Source organism: Tamandua tetradactyla, chromosome 13 (assembly GCF_023851605.1).
Source record: "Tamandua tetradactyla isolate mTamTet1 chromosome 13, mTamTet1.pri, whole genome shotgun sequence".
In the NCBI taxonomy this organism is placed as follows: Eukaryota; Metazoa; Chordata; class Mammalia; order Pilosa; family Myrmecophagidae; genus Tamandua; species Tamandua tetradactyla.
Window position 1 is genome coordinate 63162132 of NC_135339.1, and position 16109 is coordinate 63178240.

General features: G+C 51.1%; 2 protein-coding genes across 6 annotated transcripts in view; one reads left to right on the top strand and one right to left on the bottom strand.

The window, feature by feature from the left end:
- Nucleotides 1-883: 883 nt before the first annotated feature.
- POLL (DNA polymerase lambda) lies at nt 884-15049 on the bottom strand. 3 transcript variants are annotated; one of them, XM_077125801.1, is made up of 9 exons: nt 14954-15049; nt 13972-14111; nt 12978-13272; nt 12631-12793; nt 10790-11107; nt 10241-10414; nt 9657-9785; nt 7532-7700; nt 884-1440 (listed from the first exon to the last, which is right to left on the bottom strand). In XM_077125801.1, exons 2-9 carry the CDS (start codon nt 14084-14086, stop codon nt 1418-1420), a joined length of 1386 nt encoding a protein of 461 aa, XP_076981916.1. In that variant the 5' UTR covers nt 14087-14111; nt 14954-15049; the 3' UTR covers nt 884-1417. The 3 variants fall into 3 exon arrangements, with proteins under 3 accessions (XP_076981916.1, XP_076981915.1, XP_076981914.1); XM_077125800.1 differs by lacking the exon at nt 884-1440 and adding an exon at nt 3809-4756; XM_077125799.1 differs by lacking the exon at nt 884-1440 and adding an exon at nt 6279-7124.
- A 2-nt stretch (nt 15050-15051) lies between these two features.
- The window catches only part of DPCD (deleted in primary ciliary dyskinesia homolog (mouse)), a 35401-nt gene continuing 34343 nt past the window's right edge, over nt 15052-16109 (top strand). For 2 of the 3 annotated variants that reach the window (XM_077125802.1, XM_077125803.1), the window contains exon 1: nt 15052-15164. In XM_077125802.1, coding sequence (XP_076981917.1) covers nt 15101-15164 — 64 coding nt within the window. In that variant the 5' untranslated portion in view covers nt 15052-15100. Of the gene's footprint in view, nt 15165-15315; nt 15438-16109 lie in introns of those variants that run through there. The other variant, XM_077125804.1, reaches the window with a different exon arrangement.

Below are 16109 nucleotides of genomic sequence, written 5' to 3' on the forward strand. Positions count from 1 at the left end.
TCCATCGCCTCCTCAACGCACCCCCCCGACACACACACACACACACACACACACACACGCACGCACACACGCACGCACGCCTTCCTTGCTGCGCGCCTTCTTCACCGGTCCTCGGGCGCCCTCTGCTGGCGTCTTCCGGGAAATGCGCCCGCCGGCTCACTACCCGCCACGCCCCCAGCGCGACACACCTGGCGGCCGCCTCAGCCGCGAGGTCCCAGGCAGAGCCCCGTTTACGGCGAAGCCCTTGCCCTAGAGCATGCCCCATGGAGCACCTCCCCACCCCATCCCCCTGCTTCGGAGCAGCCACTCCCATTCCAGACAGGCCATTTGTCCGTTCCCATGAAGTTGCGAGAGTTAAGACGGAGCTTGAAGCGTGGCGGAGAGAGCATATCTCTTGGCGAGGGACCCAGGCGCTAGAGGAGCATCTACAGTCCGAGTCCTCACCAGAGGGTGAGTCCTTTCCAATGGGGTGCCTGGCCCGGAAGATAGGTGGGGAGGTCAAATTGGTGCAGCTGATTCAGCTTTCCTTACTGGAAACTCCTTCCATAATTTGCAAAATGTCAGTTGGTGTTCCCCAACCTCCAAAGAACCTGGCACCCATCCAGTGGTTCTTTTGCCAGAACCTACCAAGGCTCTATAAATAATTATTGAACAGAAATTTTTGAAAACCCTGGTTGCGGGTGGAGGGGCTCTGGTTTGAAAGGGCACCAAATTACCAGCCTGCCCATAGTGCCCACATCCCGAACCAATTCCACGGAAGCCTCTCCTGTTAAGGACCGCCCCCATGACAGGTGTGGGCTATGGACATTTCCCCCATCACTGTTAACCAGTGAGCTCACAGCTCCTCCTAACCCAGGGAAGCAAGTCCAATTGAGCAGAAGTCACAAATATAAATGCTTACAAGAGTTAGACCCCAGGTGGAACAAGAGTGGTGAGGGCCTTGTCAACTCCAGTTCATTGTTGCAATGTGGGAATGTGGGGGGAGAGAGGTGATATTAGGATGGAACCCCCAGACCTCTCCCAGCTTCACCCCCTCTTAAAGCACTCTTCTCATAGGCAGTGTATTGTTTCCTATTGCTACATAACAAGTTAATCACAAATTTAACAGTATAAAACAACATCCAGTTATCACAGCTCTGTAGGTCAGAAATCCAAGCAGGCTGAATTGGGTTCGCTGCTTAAGGTCTCATGAGGCCAAAATCAAGATGTTGGCTAGGCTGGGCTCTTGTCTGGAGGCTGTGGGGAAGAATCTGCCTCTGTGTTTATTCTTCTTGTTGGTAGAATTCAGTTTCTTAGGGCTGTAGGACTGAGGTCCCCATTTCCTTGCTGGCTGTCAGCCAGAGGACACTTTCTGTCCTTGTACATGGCTCCCTCCATCTTCAGAGCCAGCAACAGCACATGGAATCTTTCTCATGTTTCAAATCTTGTCCCTTCTGCTACCTGCCAGAGAAAATTCACTGCTGTTAAAGGGCTCCTGTGATTATATTAGGCCCACAGGATAATCTCCCTTTTGCCATGTAATGTAACATAATGACAGGAGGAACATCTTATCAAATTTGCTGGTTTGGCCCACGCTTAAAGGGGAGGAGATTATACAAGAAGGAGGGTTGTTGGGAAACATTCTTAAAATCCTGTTTACCACATCCAGCACCCAGGTGGGCAGGAAGTATCCCTTTCTCCTAGTCCAGCCTTTCTGACTTCTGTGATGCCTTGGGCCAGTCACTTCCCATCCCTGGACCTCTATTCCTTCATTTGTAAAATGGGGCAAGGGGCTAGATAAAATCTGAAATCCCTCCCAGATTTCACCCAGTTGTGTAAGATGAGGATTGGAGCCTTGAATGGTAGAAGTCCTTCTCTCCAGGAAAGAGCAAGGCTGTGCTACCCTCCCTGCAGCACCCCTGTCTGGGCCCTCAAGAATGGGCCAAGGAAGAGCAGTAGCTGAGACAGGGAGCACCACAAAAGGGGGTCCTGCCAGGCTGGGCTGTGGGGAGGCTGGGAGGCTGTTTCTGTCACCAGAGACCATGGGTGCCCATGAGCTGCCAAAGACAAGGATGGGGACACCTGGAGGCTGCACAGGGCAAGGTGGCCTGTGTCTAGTTGAGGGTGAGGTGGGGCAAAGTCCAGCTCAGGTGCACCACCAATCTTTTGCCCTCCCTCTCAGGCCCTCCTCCCAAACCCTTCCTCTCTGTCCCCAATCTCAGCCTCTGGGTCTCCAAAAGGGCCTTCTCAGGCTCTTCCTGCCCCCTTCTCACTGCCCTGTCTGGCAAGGGTAGTTGATCTCAGCATCCTGAAGCTTCTGGCAGTTTCTGCACAGGGAGGGGTCGGGAACCCTCAGGAGCCTCTCATCTGGGAGGCCCAATCACCCCCCCCCCCCCCCCCCCCGCATATAACAGAAGTGTGTCATTCATCCAGCTCCCCTCCCGCCCTCCCCACGTTTCACTTTCTTTTCTGTACACAAGCTTCCCTTCATGGCTGCCCAGCCCCCCTCCCCCAGATACCCACTAAGGGCTGGCAGAGGGGCTGGGCTGGAAGGAGACCCCCCTCCTAACTCCATCTACAGCGCGGGAGCTGGAGAAGAGGCGGGGAAATGAATATTAATTTATCATGATTAGGCAAATCCGGCAGGGAGAGCCGATTCCGGAGGAGGCTAAAAAGATGAATTTCAGCAATAAAATTAAATAAGGACGGACGGGCGTCCCCTCCTCCCTCCTGCTTTGCTGATCTCTCTCTTTCTTACAATTTATGAGGCCAATTATGAAGATGAGGTTGGAAGTTCCTGGAACTTCACTAAATGCAAACGGCAATCCCTGCTGTTCCCATCAAATTAATTAACCGCGCGCTATTGATGGCGCTCCAGGCTGACTCAGGCGGCCCGCCCTGTGGCCGCCTCCATGGACAAGAGGACCCCAAGTCCAGAGCTTGGGCTCCAGCACCTTCCGCATTCCCTACCCAGTACCTCAGGGGGCTTCCAGGGACACCCCACCCCCGACCCAGCCTAAAGACCCTGCCTGAGCCCTCAACACACAGGGAATGCAGGCAGAGGCCCAGCCAGGGACATGCTGGCACATACCCAGGGGTACACACACATACTCAGATACAAAATCCCAAACCCTCAGCACACAAACGGCTCAGCATGTGCGCTGGGCACACGGACAAATAACGTAGTTGTACCTGGACACACATACCCAGAGCACCCCAATGCATAGCACCAGCTGAGCTGAGGGAACAGGAGCCCTGTGGGTGAAGGCAGTAGGTGAAGCGGTCTAGTACTATGCCTGGACCTTGCGCCTGCTCAGGCAGGGCCAGTCCAGAGTCCAGCAGGGGCCACCATTCCTATTCAGGAAGAGGCTCCGCCCACTCAAGCAGCAAGCAGTGGCTTCCCTCACCTGGTGCCACTGTGCAGTGCAAGTCTAGGGCCAAGGGGGATGCCATTACCCAAGGCCCCTGGAAAAAGACGATGCCCCAAGTTTGGCAGGGCTCAGGCAGAGCAGCCTGGAGAGCACTAGTATCTTAAGCACAAAGTGCCAGCGGAAAGGTGAAATTAAGGGAGGCTCAGACTGAGCCCATCTGCAAGCTGGGGCCCAGGGCTTTGCCCACCACCTGACCCTTCCCTGCTCCAGGCATAGAGGCTGCTTCCCCTCTCCCACCACCCTCCCAACTGCACTTCAGGGGACTCCCTCCACGGCACAGCAGGGCCTGTTCACATCCACTATCCCTCTGCCCACTTTGTGAAGGGAAAGACCAAGACATACATGGTGTATCTGTTACCTAGTGCTACAGGAACAAACTACCACACAGTGGCTCAGAACAACATATATTTATTATCTCACAATTCTGAAACTCAGAGTCCAACACAGGGCTCAGTGGGCTAAACACCAAGGTGCTGGCAGGGCTCCATTCCTTTCTGGAGGCTTCCAGGGAGAATCCATTTCCTTGCCAATTCTAGCTTCTAGATGCTGCCTGTATTTCCTGGCTGGCGGCCTTCATTCTCCATCTTCAGTAGCAGCAACATCCCATCTGTCTGACCTTTCTTCCACATCTCTGTCTGATTGTAGCTGGGAAAGGTTCTCCACTTTTAAGGTCTCATGGTTAGGTTGGGGCCCAATAGATAGTTCAGGATAATTGCAACTCAAATCCCTTAGCCTTAATTACACCTGCAGAGTCCCTTTTGCCATGTAAAGGAATATATTTCCAGAACCCAGGGGTTAAAACGTGGATGTGGGGCATTATTCTGTCTACCACACATGAAACCTGGCCAGGGACAACTCTGGTTGGGCTGAGTGGCAGGAAGCAGGATGTGGGGGCTCCTCTCCTCATTAGGGCAAGTGGTGATTAGGGGTGGGTTTATGGGGTGTTCAGGTGCTGGACCCTAGCTCCCACAGCTCTGAAATTCTGTCTCGCTTTCTGGAAGGATGGGGGGCTGGACTGCAAACCTGCCTAGGAATCAGATCAGGCTCATAAGTGGCTGTGGAATACCCTCAACACTCAGCCTCTGCTTAGTTTTAGATTCAAAGAACTGTCTCCCACCCAAACGGGCAGCCTTTTTCGAAGATGCAGAAATGCCTCCATCAGCTTCTATTCCTCAGAAGCTCTGCCCCTGGCCTCCTGTGTCAGCTCAAGTAGTCAAGAGGGTTCTATCTCCAGGATGGCATGCTCCCTCTTTAGTCCATCATTTCCTCACGTCCTCCCCAGTAGGGGGCTAATAGCCTGGATGGTGTGAAAGGCAATCCTCCAAGTGGGTTGAGATCTGAATCTCCTGGGGAAGAGGTGAAGGCAGATGCAGGGTGATGGTGATGGCAGGAATGGGGGTCAGGCTCCTGGTTTCAGACAGAGATATGACCACAAGATCCTTCCCTTTAGCTTGAGGAACTTCCTATGTGTGGACCCAAAGGATCCCTCTTTCCTAGCTCTGAAGGCCTGTTCCTCTGGGCCTGGAGAGGCTGCTAAGCAGGCTAGGGCACTGATACGTGAAGCAAAAGGAGAGGGTCTGGGACCTCTTATCCTTTGGGCTTCTGCTTACCCTGACCCATGCTGGGGTCAGTGGCACACACTGAGGGTCCAGCCCAGAGTAGAACTGGAATAGCTCTTAATAAAGAGGGACCAAAAGCAGCCCTAATGCCTGAGGTCCCAGGGATTTCCCCAGTTCCTCTCCTGTCCATCCCAGATTCACTATGGCCTTTGGCAGCCATGCCTCTCAGGGAGACAGGCACAGGAAGGAGGTGCTTACCCCTCAAGGAAGCTTTTCCATCTTTGATCTGGCTCTCTCTCTCTGGTTAGTCCCAAGTAGTGAAAGGGCCCTAGACTCCATGGGTTTTTGGTTCCCTCCCCAGCATGTGAGGTCCTGTGGCTTGGACTTCAGAGTCCTGAACTAGATTTGAGGGGCCCACTCTCAGTCTGCTGGGATCTCCCAACTGAGACGACTGAGGCAGGGCAGACAAAGTCTGCTCTGGGAGTCCCTGCAAGTTACCAACAGGACTCAGCACTCCCTGTCCTCTCCTTCCCAGCACACTCAGGTTTGAGCCCACCTCTGTGACTAAAGTTCCTCTCACTCTATACCTAAAAAATGCCCCGGGTTATGGGGCCTTTCCAGGTTGCTTGATGTTCGGGCAACACAGCCTTCTTCTCTGTGCCTATTATTTTACTTGTTTGCCCAAACTTCCTTCCTTACCCCCCAACTAAATTCTCCCTGTCCTACAAGGCCTGGCCTAAATAGAAAGCCATTCTGAACCACTAGCTGGAATTCTTCCTACCTACTCTGTCAAATTAAGCCCTTCAGTCCACTTTCAATCCTCTACCAGCCTGGCCTTCTTCTGATTGCCACTATACATCATCCTCTCTAAAGGTGTTCCCCAAATTGTCCCCAAATAGAGCCTGCTTACCCTCTTAAACAGGCTATTTCCCTGCTGGCCTGCCCCTCCCCTCTTCCAGGCAGCCTTCCCTGACTGTTCCAGCCTCATCAGTGGCATAAAGGTTGTCATTTAGTTGTTCTGAATCATTTCCTGCGTCTTGTCTCTTTGTTCATGTTCCCCAATAGGCTGGTCTAGAGCATAAACCACCGAGGATGCCAATGAGTGAACAGAGAGAGGCATTTTTGATGCCCTGCTCCCTGAATTCTCTTTCCAACATCACCCCTGTTCCACTTCCGAGCCTAGGAACCAGCTCAGCTCAAGTTGGGCCATTAGGAGGGCAGTTACTGCAGCATTTCAGAGCTCTCCCACACAGCTCCCATCCCCAGCCCTGCTTGGGCTGGAAGCAGCAGCTCACAAAATCAGGCAGGATTGAGTGTCAAATGTACTTTACTGGTCCCTGGACCTTCAAATGCTCTTCTTGCCAAACCAGGGGCGCCCCCTCTGCCCAGCCCCTCCAGCTGCACGGGAAGAATGGTGGGCAAAAGGAGTATGTGACTCATTCTCCTACTTCAAAGGGTCTTGGATTTTGCTGGGACCACAGCTGCTTGCCTCTTCCCCTACAGCCTCTATTCTAACCCCAGCAGCTTCTTAGGGTAGGAAAAGGGGTGCCTCGCCTTAGCACAGGAAGCTGGACCTCAAACCAGTCACCCGTTCCTCCTTAAAATGGGGCAAAACTCTACCAGGGCCATGGTGAGGGTGAAGACATAGCAGCCTATTCCCTTCCCGTAGGCCCAGGGCCCAGGCTTGCTGAAGACTGCTAGTAGTGGAAATAGTAAGGGGCAGCCAGCTGAGGCTAGACAGGCGTTCTAAACAGCCGGGTAGGGCAGCTGGTCTAGCGCTCGGCCATGGGTCACCAGTCCCGTTCAGCTGGTTCTCGGTAGGGTAGGCCTAACAGCCTGAAGACATCCTTCTCAGTGGGAGTAGGCAGCACCTGGCCAGGCCCCACCTTGAGGCCGTGGGTGTTCCGGACCACAGCCATGCTGAGGGCATGCTCTGACAAGCTCATGCCTTTGGTCTTGGCCAGAGCCCGCATGGAACGGTTGAAGTGGGCAGAGCCAGTGAAGTAGAGCAGAGCACAGGCAAACTCACTGTAGGGCACAACGATGATGTCGAGCCGCCGGTGCCGCCTTCCTGGCCCTGGGAGCTGGCACACACCCAGGTACTTCTGCTGCTGGCCATTCTCCTCCTGGCTTACCAAGTCATCTGTCAGGAACCCTGACCCAACAAGGGGAGCTGCTGAGAGGGCAGGGAGCCAGACCCTGGGTTGTCCCCGATCCTCTCAGGTCTTGGCTGCCTATTCCCAGCTCACCTATTTATTTGCTGGGCCACCTTACTCTCTCTGGGCCTGTTTCCTTACTTGTGAAATGCAGCTAGTAATTCCTCCTGCTGTCTGTCCAGTATCATAGACAGACCAGATGAGATATTCATGGGCAGGTATTACTGAGCACCTCTGGGTGGGTGTAGGGAGCTGTGACCATAAGGGAGAGGTGGGCTTCTTACAGAGCAACCTCCTCTGCTTCCTGCCTAGGAACTACAAATTTCAGGCTCTCCATCCTGGGAGTTGCCCAACCCTGCCTAGCCATGCTGCTGCCAACTTGCCCACCCAGAATTGAGGCTTGTACCTCGTTGCCGAAGATTGTCAAGGAGGCGACTTAAGATGCCCTGGTGAGACCGGCCATCTGGGTGAGTGACCAGCACATCCACATCCCCACAGGTTGCTTTCCCCCGTCTATATGAACCACATGCCACACATAGCAGTCCGGGGTTGAGGGCCTGGGCTGATTCCCGGACCTGGGGAAGAACAGAAAAGAGAGAAGAGAAAGAGGGGGCCAGGGCTTCAGAAGGCAGCAAGAAGGCATTCCCTGACCCAGGGGTCCACAGTGGTAGTTTCTGACCCAAACCAATCCCTGAATGCTTGGGTACCAGCCTGAGCGAATGAGCCCCAGGGAACAGAGGCCAGAGGATCTCTCCTAGACAGAAGCTGTTCTCTAGCTTCATGAGAACAGAAGAGGAAATAAAAGTGCTCACACCACAGGTGCTAGGCCTGAAGTAGGATATAAGGTTTTCCCTCTGCTTTTGACGGAGGGCACTGATTGTTCTCTCTGGAACTCTCTCAGAGCATATCTTCTCTTGGCCCTTTCCCCAACCCATATGCTCAGGTTTGTGAACCTCCATTTCAGACAAGCACTGGGGTATCTGAAAACCTTCAGTCAAGCAGCCCCAGGTATCTAAAGATTTGGAGTTAAAGTCAGAGTGTGTGAATTGGGGCTTGGAGCCTGAGCAGGCTGGGTACCCCAGGCCCAGGCCTGGTGGGGGGGAAATGGAGCACAGAAATCTAACTGCACCTGTGGGAAAGGAAAGCAAAGAAAATAAGGGAGCAATTCTGAGCCAATGCCCACATCCTGACTTGGAGGAATGGGGTGTAGTAGGGAGGGAGCAGAGGCAGAGGGGACTGTCAGCTAAGGGGCTATAAGCCCATTAGTCTTCCCTCCAGAGACACTGAGGCCTTTCATATGCAGATGGCCTTCCCGCCTCCACCCCAGGACACTGAGATTTCTGGGGCCCTGGATACCTGAAGCTAGGACACCTCAATTCTCCTCAAAGGCAGCATTGCTAATCCCATCAGTCCCTTCTTGAGCCTCCCAAGAGGATGGGAGGAGGAGGCCTAGCATGAATAAAAACTCCTACTGCTCCTACAGTGGGAGAACAGGAGGCCAGGTGGGAAGCCACTTCTGTTCCAAGGGATAGGGCTCGGCTGCAGCATTCTCTGTGCCCGGAGACTGTGACTGAGTGACAGTGTCATCTTTCACACCAAGGCTTGGTGATGGGTGGAGAAAGGTGGATAAAATCCCATGGCTTGGAATAGAGCTGGGAGCTGATTTCAACTAAACTGGGCCAAAGCCTCCATGGAGGCCTAACCCCAGCAGAATCCTATACCAAAGTGAGCAAACCTTGCCCACAGCAACCAGCCCCTAATCCTAATGCCCACTGAACAAATAGTACACCCTGCCAATGTATACTATACTCTCTCTAATCTAGGTTTTACATGATCCAAATCCCTAGCCCAACTCCAAACGAAACCCTAATCTTGGCCAAACTTTATTTCTGAGACAGCTAAAAATCTTACCTTGAAACCAACCAACTCCAGCAAAACCCTAATCTTAATTCAAGCCTACCTTTAACCTAACTTTTGATCGAGTGCTCCTCTAACTCCAGACCTGGTCCTACTGGTGCTGTGCTTCTACCCCAACTCTAATCCAAATCCTGAACCTGAGGATTTTGCCTTGGGCAGGCTTCAAGATTCCATACATTTCCTGGAAAGAGATCTAAAACTTTGTACACTTGTGCATTTTGGGGTTCTCAAAGAAGTTTGTGAACCATAAAAAGGGTACAACTTCTGCCTTAATCTAGCCCAGTTCAAATTTCAATATCCTCAAGGAATTTAAACAATAATCTACCTCTACTCTAGCCCTAACATCAATCCAGTCCTAACACTATTCTAACATAAAATTCATCTTAACTTGATCTCACTACTGAGAACTCTAATTCAGAAAACTGGTGTTGCAGTACTCCCCTTCCAAAGTCACCCACCCCCTTCTCTCAGCCTGTAGCTTTGGTCCCAACCCCTGGTAACTCATTGCTTCCTCTGCTTGCTAGGTTCCCTGGCTGAAGGTCAGGGGCTCTTGGCTTCAAGTCAGACTTCTAGCAGGACCCGGCTGTCCTCACTGCTCTGGGATACCTGCTCACCATTTGCTCAATGTCTGTGGCCTCCTCCCTGGGCATACGTTCCAGGAAGTCATCGTAATGCCTCAGGCCAATGGCCTGCTGGGTGGTCAGGAATGCTTGGCTGCGGATGTCTTCCAGGCTCCGGAAACCCTAGAAAAGAAAACCAGAAGAGGAGGTTGTGAGGATCCAGGACCAAAGATGAGGCAGTGAGTGAGCACTCCTAAGTAAGGCCTTAGGCCAGGACTTACACCAGCAGCAGTTAGGTCTATAATCAGTTGGACTTAGAATAGGCAAGGGGCACAAAAAACACACCAAAATTCAACCCTACCACATTCTTAAAATACTGATCCCTGGGCTCCACTAGTTTGTGGATGGGCCCGGCATCTACAGCCAAGTTTGAGAACCACTGCTTTGACTACTCCTGCCTCTGCCTATATCACATGTAAGGGCCTCTGGGAATCAGGAGAGGGGAATCCACAAGCCCTGGTTTCCTTGAAAAATGGTTTCTCTATAGTCTAGGTTCATTCCCGTCAGAATGTAACAGACCTGTGGGACAGAATCTCTGAGACATGGCAAAGCTGAAGTAGGGTAGGTGAGGGTATGACCTGCTGGTACCACATTTGGGCAGTCTTGGTTCCAGCTCCCCAGATGTTGGAGAAAATCTCCAAGACAGGCACACTTTCACTGATATGGTCCAGCTTCCGCAGATGCCCACTCTCCAGGATCTCCACAATCTTCTCAGCCATCCGCTTCCCAATCCCAGGGATACTGCAGGCCTCCTAGAAGGGAAGAGATAGTGGCAAGAAAGAATAGCAAGATGAGGGGAGATGCGTATAGAGCCAGTGGTAGGGAAGCACACTCCATTAGCAGGATTCTGGGAGGAGGACTGTCCGGCTGGTTAGCACCTCTGTGGCCACAGTAAGCATAGGCCCAGCAAAAGATGTGAAGTATGAATGGAATGGTTACCCAGCTTCAACAAATATCAAGATTTTGCCAATACGCTTTCATCAACCTCCCCATTTTCTTCTTTTATGCAAATCCCAGATGTCATAAAACCTTAACCACTACATTAGATCCCCACTTGTGACTGGTGCCTCCCCCTACTCCCGGCTAGTAAAGAAAGGATGCCCACCCTTGCGCTAGTCCCCAGGTACCTGGTGGGAAGTAACAGGCTTGTGGAAACTCTTGAGGGCATTGATGGCCTTGGCATAGCTCAGAGCCCTCCATTTGTCTCCCTGAACAGTGTAAGCTTTGGCCAGCACTTCCAGCTTCTCTGTGATGTGGGGGTTGTGGTTCATTGCCTTCTGGCTTGAAGGTTGTGCACAGACCCACTTATCCAGGGTCCCCAGGGCTGGGCTCGGCTCACCATCTTCCTCGAGGAATGTAGGGTAGTGGCCACTGACCAGGGCTTCCAGATAGGCTGGATGATTCCCCATCTCTAGTCCATCACAGGTTTCATCATCAGAGCTGGGCTTTAGGTAGGGAAAAGAAGAGACAATAAATTCCTGCTATCTATAAGGAGGGCTCCTCGAAGGTAGGGGTTGAGTCTCTTGACTAAACTTGGGTCTTCTTTTTAATTTTATTTTTTTAAATACCAAAAAACACATAACAAATGCAAACATTCCTATTTTGATCATTCCGTTCTACATATATAATCAGTAATTCACAATATCATCATAGTTGCATATTCATCATTATGATCATTTCTTAGAACATTTGCATCTATTCAGAAAAAGAAATAAAACGAAAACAAAAAAAATTTTATACATACCATACCTCTTACCTCTCCCTTTCATTGATCACTAGTATTTCAAACTAAATTTATTTTAACATTTGTTCCCCCTATTATTTATTTTTATTCCATATATTCTACTTGTCTGTTGATAAGGTAGATAAAAGGAGCATCAGACACAAGGTTTTCACAATCACACAGTCACCTTGTGAAAACTATATCATTATATAATCATCTTCAAGAAACATGGCTACTGGAACACAGCTCTACATTTTCAGGCAGTTCCCTCCAGCCTCTCCATTACATCTTGACTAACAAGGTAATATCTACTTAATGTGTAAAAATAACCTCCAGGATAACCTCTGGACTCTGTTTGGAATCTCTCAGCCATTGACACTTTGTCTCATTTCCCTCCTCCCCCTTTTTGTCGAGAAGGTTTTCTCAATCCCTTGATGCTGAGTTTCAGCTCATTCTAGGGTTTCTGTCCCATGTTGCCAGGAAGGTCCACACCCCTGGGAGTCATGTCCCGTGTAGACAGGGGAGGGTGGTGAGTTTGCTTGTTGTGTTGGCTGGAAAGAGAGACCACAGCTGAGCAACAAAAGAGGTTCTCTTGGGGGTGACTCTTAGGCCTAATTTTAAGTAGGCTTGACCTATCCTTTGTGGGGTTAAGTTTCATATGAACAAACCCCAAGATTGGGGGCTTAGCCTATAGCTTTGGTTGTCCACACTGCTTGTGAGAATATCAAGAATTCAACTTGGGGAAGTTGAATTTTCCCCCATTCTCACCATTCCCTGAAGGGGACTTTGCAAATACTTTTCCACTCACTGATCAAATCACTCTGGGATTCATCATGGCATCACTCTGGACAAACCAACAAAATCTCATGTCTTACCCAAGGTTCCATGTACTTATGGTGTTCAACTAAGCTGTCTACATAAGTTATATTAGGAAATGTACTAGTCAAAATATAAATTTTGTACCAAATAAACATTTTTTGCTTTGAGACTTGGGTCTTCTTAATTGTTGGGCCCAGTTCTACTTGGCTTCCCCTAGTGCCCAGCCCTAGGATCCCCATGTGCACAGTGGTGACTGCCTGGGTGAATGCAAGAGTGCTGAATGTTGGCAAGAGCTAAGTGGTTTCATAGTAAAGAGAACTCTCCTCTCTCAGAGGCCTGGGATTTTCTGAACAACCACTAGGCCCTCCCCTTTACTATGATCTGGTTCCCACAGGAAAGGAGCATGGGAGACGGGAGGCCCCTGACCTGGACTTGGGTGCTTGGTGCCTCTTCTGCCTTCTGAAGAGGAGACACAGGTCTGATGGGAAGAGCGGGAGGTAAGGGGGCTATACTGAGCAGAGTCTCATGGGGACCAGGAAGAACAGAAGAATCTCGGTCTGCCTTGCTGAGCTGTGGTTGGTCCAGGCACCTGTAGGATGGAGATGGGAGGCTGAGACACCAAAGGTCTAACCATACCTCTGCCCTCAATCCTTCTCTGCTCTGGATTTTTGCTTTTCCAATGTGTCCAATTAAGAGAGTGATAGTTAAAAATCTAAGAATAGAGCTCAAGATGCTGCCAGAAAACATTTAAGGGAAGACTGGGACCAGCCTACCTGTTGGGGTTGACAATTTTGAATCCTGCCGTATCCACAAGCCTTCTTTCTTGCAGGCACAAGCTCAGCCAAGATGACTTCACCAGTTGGACACCGGGGGGCAGCCGGGGCAGTCTAAGGAGGCGGAGGGCCCGCTTATATTCCATGCCTTCATCCACCACAATGTGAGTGACCCCTGGGGCCTGGGCAGGGCATATCTGGCCACCATGCTGGACAATCTGTTTCTCAAAGAGTCCTGCCCGGGCTCGCCCAATGCCAGTGGGCACAACATGGGCCCGCAAGGAGCTTAGCCATTCTGTGGAGAGGACATCCAGGTGCCTGTTGTCATGATTTTCAGATATGATCTGAACGAATTATTTATAAACAATCCTCTTACCCCCTAATCAATCATTTTTCCTTTTTCCAGACAACTTAAATTCTGGAAATCCCAACACAAACATAGAACAAATTTCCTCTTTGGCATCACTCGAATGTAAGGGGTAATAAGGACTTTCATATATCCTTTCATACATCCTAGAATGGTGTCTGCCACATTGTAAATATTCATTGAATGAATGACTCCCTCCTCTCTCCATGCTTTGAAGCTGCAGCTCAGCATCACTCATTTTAACATTCGTTCTTTCAACAAATATTATTAGATTTTGTGCCAGGCACAAGACAGACATGTCTCTAGTTCTTGCTACCCTCACAAGCTTGTAGGCTCTTTCTGCCACCAGCCCGCCCACCCCCAACCCCCAGAAACCTTTGTAATCTATTTGTCAATTTGGCTGTAAAACAACTTATAACTCTGAGAAACTAAGGGGAAATTCTGTCATGACCCCTGGGACAGCCTCCTAGAGAGCAAAGTTATACTGGGCATTTCTTCAGGGACCGGGGAATATTTTCTGACTGTGTGAGGTCTTGGGCAATACCTTATTTGGGACATAAACAATGCAAGGCAACAGTGAGGTTGAGGATTCAAGTACATGAAGGTTCTGAGGGTGGATCAGCTTACCTCCTGCTTCTTCTCCCTCTTTCCTCTTGGGAATCTTTGCAGGTGCTTTTGATGATGAATTAGCATGAATTTTCTTCCGCTTAGGAAATGTCTTCAAGATGCCCCTGGGGTCCATGGAGGTTGACTTGATCCTGAACTTTCTGTTTAAGAGGTGGTAGCAGCTGTAAATCAGGATCGAGATCCTTTGGCCCTTTTGCCTAGGGGGATGTGGTCTCTACTGGCCAGGCCTTGGGAACAGCAGCTCAGTCCCAGGGTCCCCAAACCCATCTGAACCTCAGTAGTGTATCCTGGCTCTATACTTCATAGCATTTCAAAGTCGAATATTGGGAGGAAATGAAAAGAGTGGGACTTAAGGGAGGGCTTCTGAGGATTTGGAAAGGATATCATTCCTTAGAGGGGTTGTTAAAGATATAGTGCAGTGTCTAACCTTCCTACATCTCACTTCCAAAGGACTTAATCAAAAAGGGATGCTAGCCTGGGAAATGCTGCTATATCTTTAGGAAGGGATCGGGTCCCCAAAAGGAGTGGAGACAGGAAGGAACCTACACACAACTCCACGTACTCTTCTTCACCCCTAAGACAGACCAGTAGAGTAAAACCTGGGGCAACTGTGGGAGGAGACAAGGAGTAAGGTGGGGAGGGAAGGGGGCAGTGAAAGAGCCCTGCACCTGCCCTGGTCCCGGGACTCTCGGCACGGAGGTGCTCAGCCCCATAGCTGCGGGGAGGTCGGGCACGACCGCAGCAGGTTTGCGGCATCCTCCGAGATTGGGGGAATCTCGGTTTTACATGTGAGGGTGGAGAAGCCCCAGGCAGGTGTGGTGCATCTGCCGCGGGCGCAGCTGGCCCGACTCCCAGCTGAACAAGGAGGGCTGGAGTGCCTGGAGCCTGCCCTAAGAGATCCCCCTACGCCGGGGTCGCTCCCAGAGTGGCGGTATCTTTAGGCCGGGGGGTGGGGGGGGGAGGGTAGGAGTGAAATACTCACCAGTGCAGCCGCTCTCTCCGGGGGGAGGGGTTGGGGAGAGAGAGAGAGAAAGATATTGCCAAGAACACCTTCCGGGCCATCCGGAAGTGACCCTCGGCTAGGCGGTTGCCATGGCACCAGCCGGGCACGCAGCTGGGAGAAGGGAAGATGGCGGTGACCGGTTGGCTGGAGAGTCTGCGAGCGGCCGAGAAGACGGCGCTGGTGCAGGATGGTAACCCGAGGTCCCCCTCGAGCTCCCTCGCCCTTTCCCCCAGGGTTCGGCCCTCCGCGCCGGCGCCTCCTGGAAGGGCCTCAGAACCTAGCAAGGCAGAGCTGGAAGGGCCGCGGCCGTCAGCCGGGCCAGCGGCCGTCAGCCGGGCCAGGTTCCACATTTACAGTTGAGGAAACTGAGGCCCAGGGAGGTGACGTGACTGGAATGCACGTCTGTGGACCCACTGTAGTTTCCCTTACACCACCTCGCTCTGCTCTTTGAGTTCTGTTACTGGTAAATAATAATTCCTTTCACATTCATTATTTCATTTGCTCCTCGCCGCTGTCGAAGAGGCTGATGATTTCCCACTCCGTTTTACAAAAAAGGAAACTGAAATCCAAGAAGGTTTTAAATCAGCCCCAGCTTATCCAGGGGAACAGTGTTACAACTGAATCTTAACCTGGGGTCTCATGAATCGTCGCATCTGTGGGGTTCTAATGCCAAAGGCAGGCTGGTATCCTGGAGAGGCAGGAGGACCTTGGCTGCTAGTTTCGATTCTCATTAATTCACCATGGGCCCTTTTACTTGTTTGTACCTCATTTCTCTCATCTGTAAAATGAGGTAGGTGGGCCGGCTACCACTGCTGTCTCTGAGCTCCTTTTCAGCTGTAATGTGTTAATAAGTAACTACATGCTCCCTAGGTGATTAGGAGAGACAGAGCAAAGGCTAGGGGCTGTGCGCAGGGATGTGGAGCTCTGACTTTCTCCCACCCTAACATTGGTTGGCACAGGATCCCCCGTGCTTCAGGGTTCTTTCTGGTCCCATAGATTATTTGGCAGCCAGAATGCATAGATCTGAATTTCTGTAACTTTCAAAATAATAGCTGGGAACTCACATCCACAGGCAGACACCAATCAGGAGAACCTAGAGTTTGTGGAAATTAAAATCAGCTGCTCTTTGTTCATT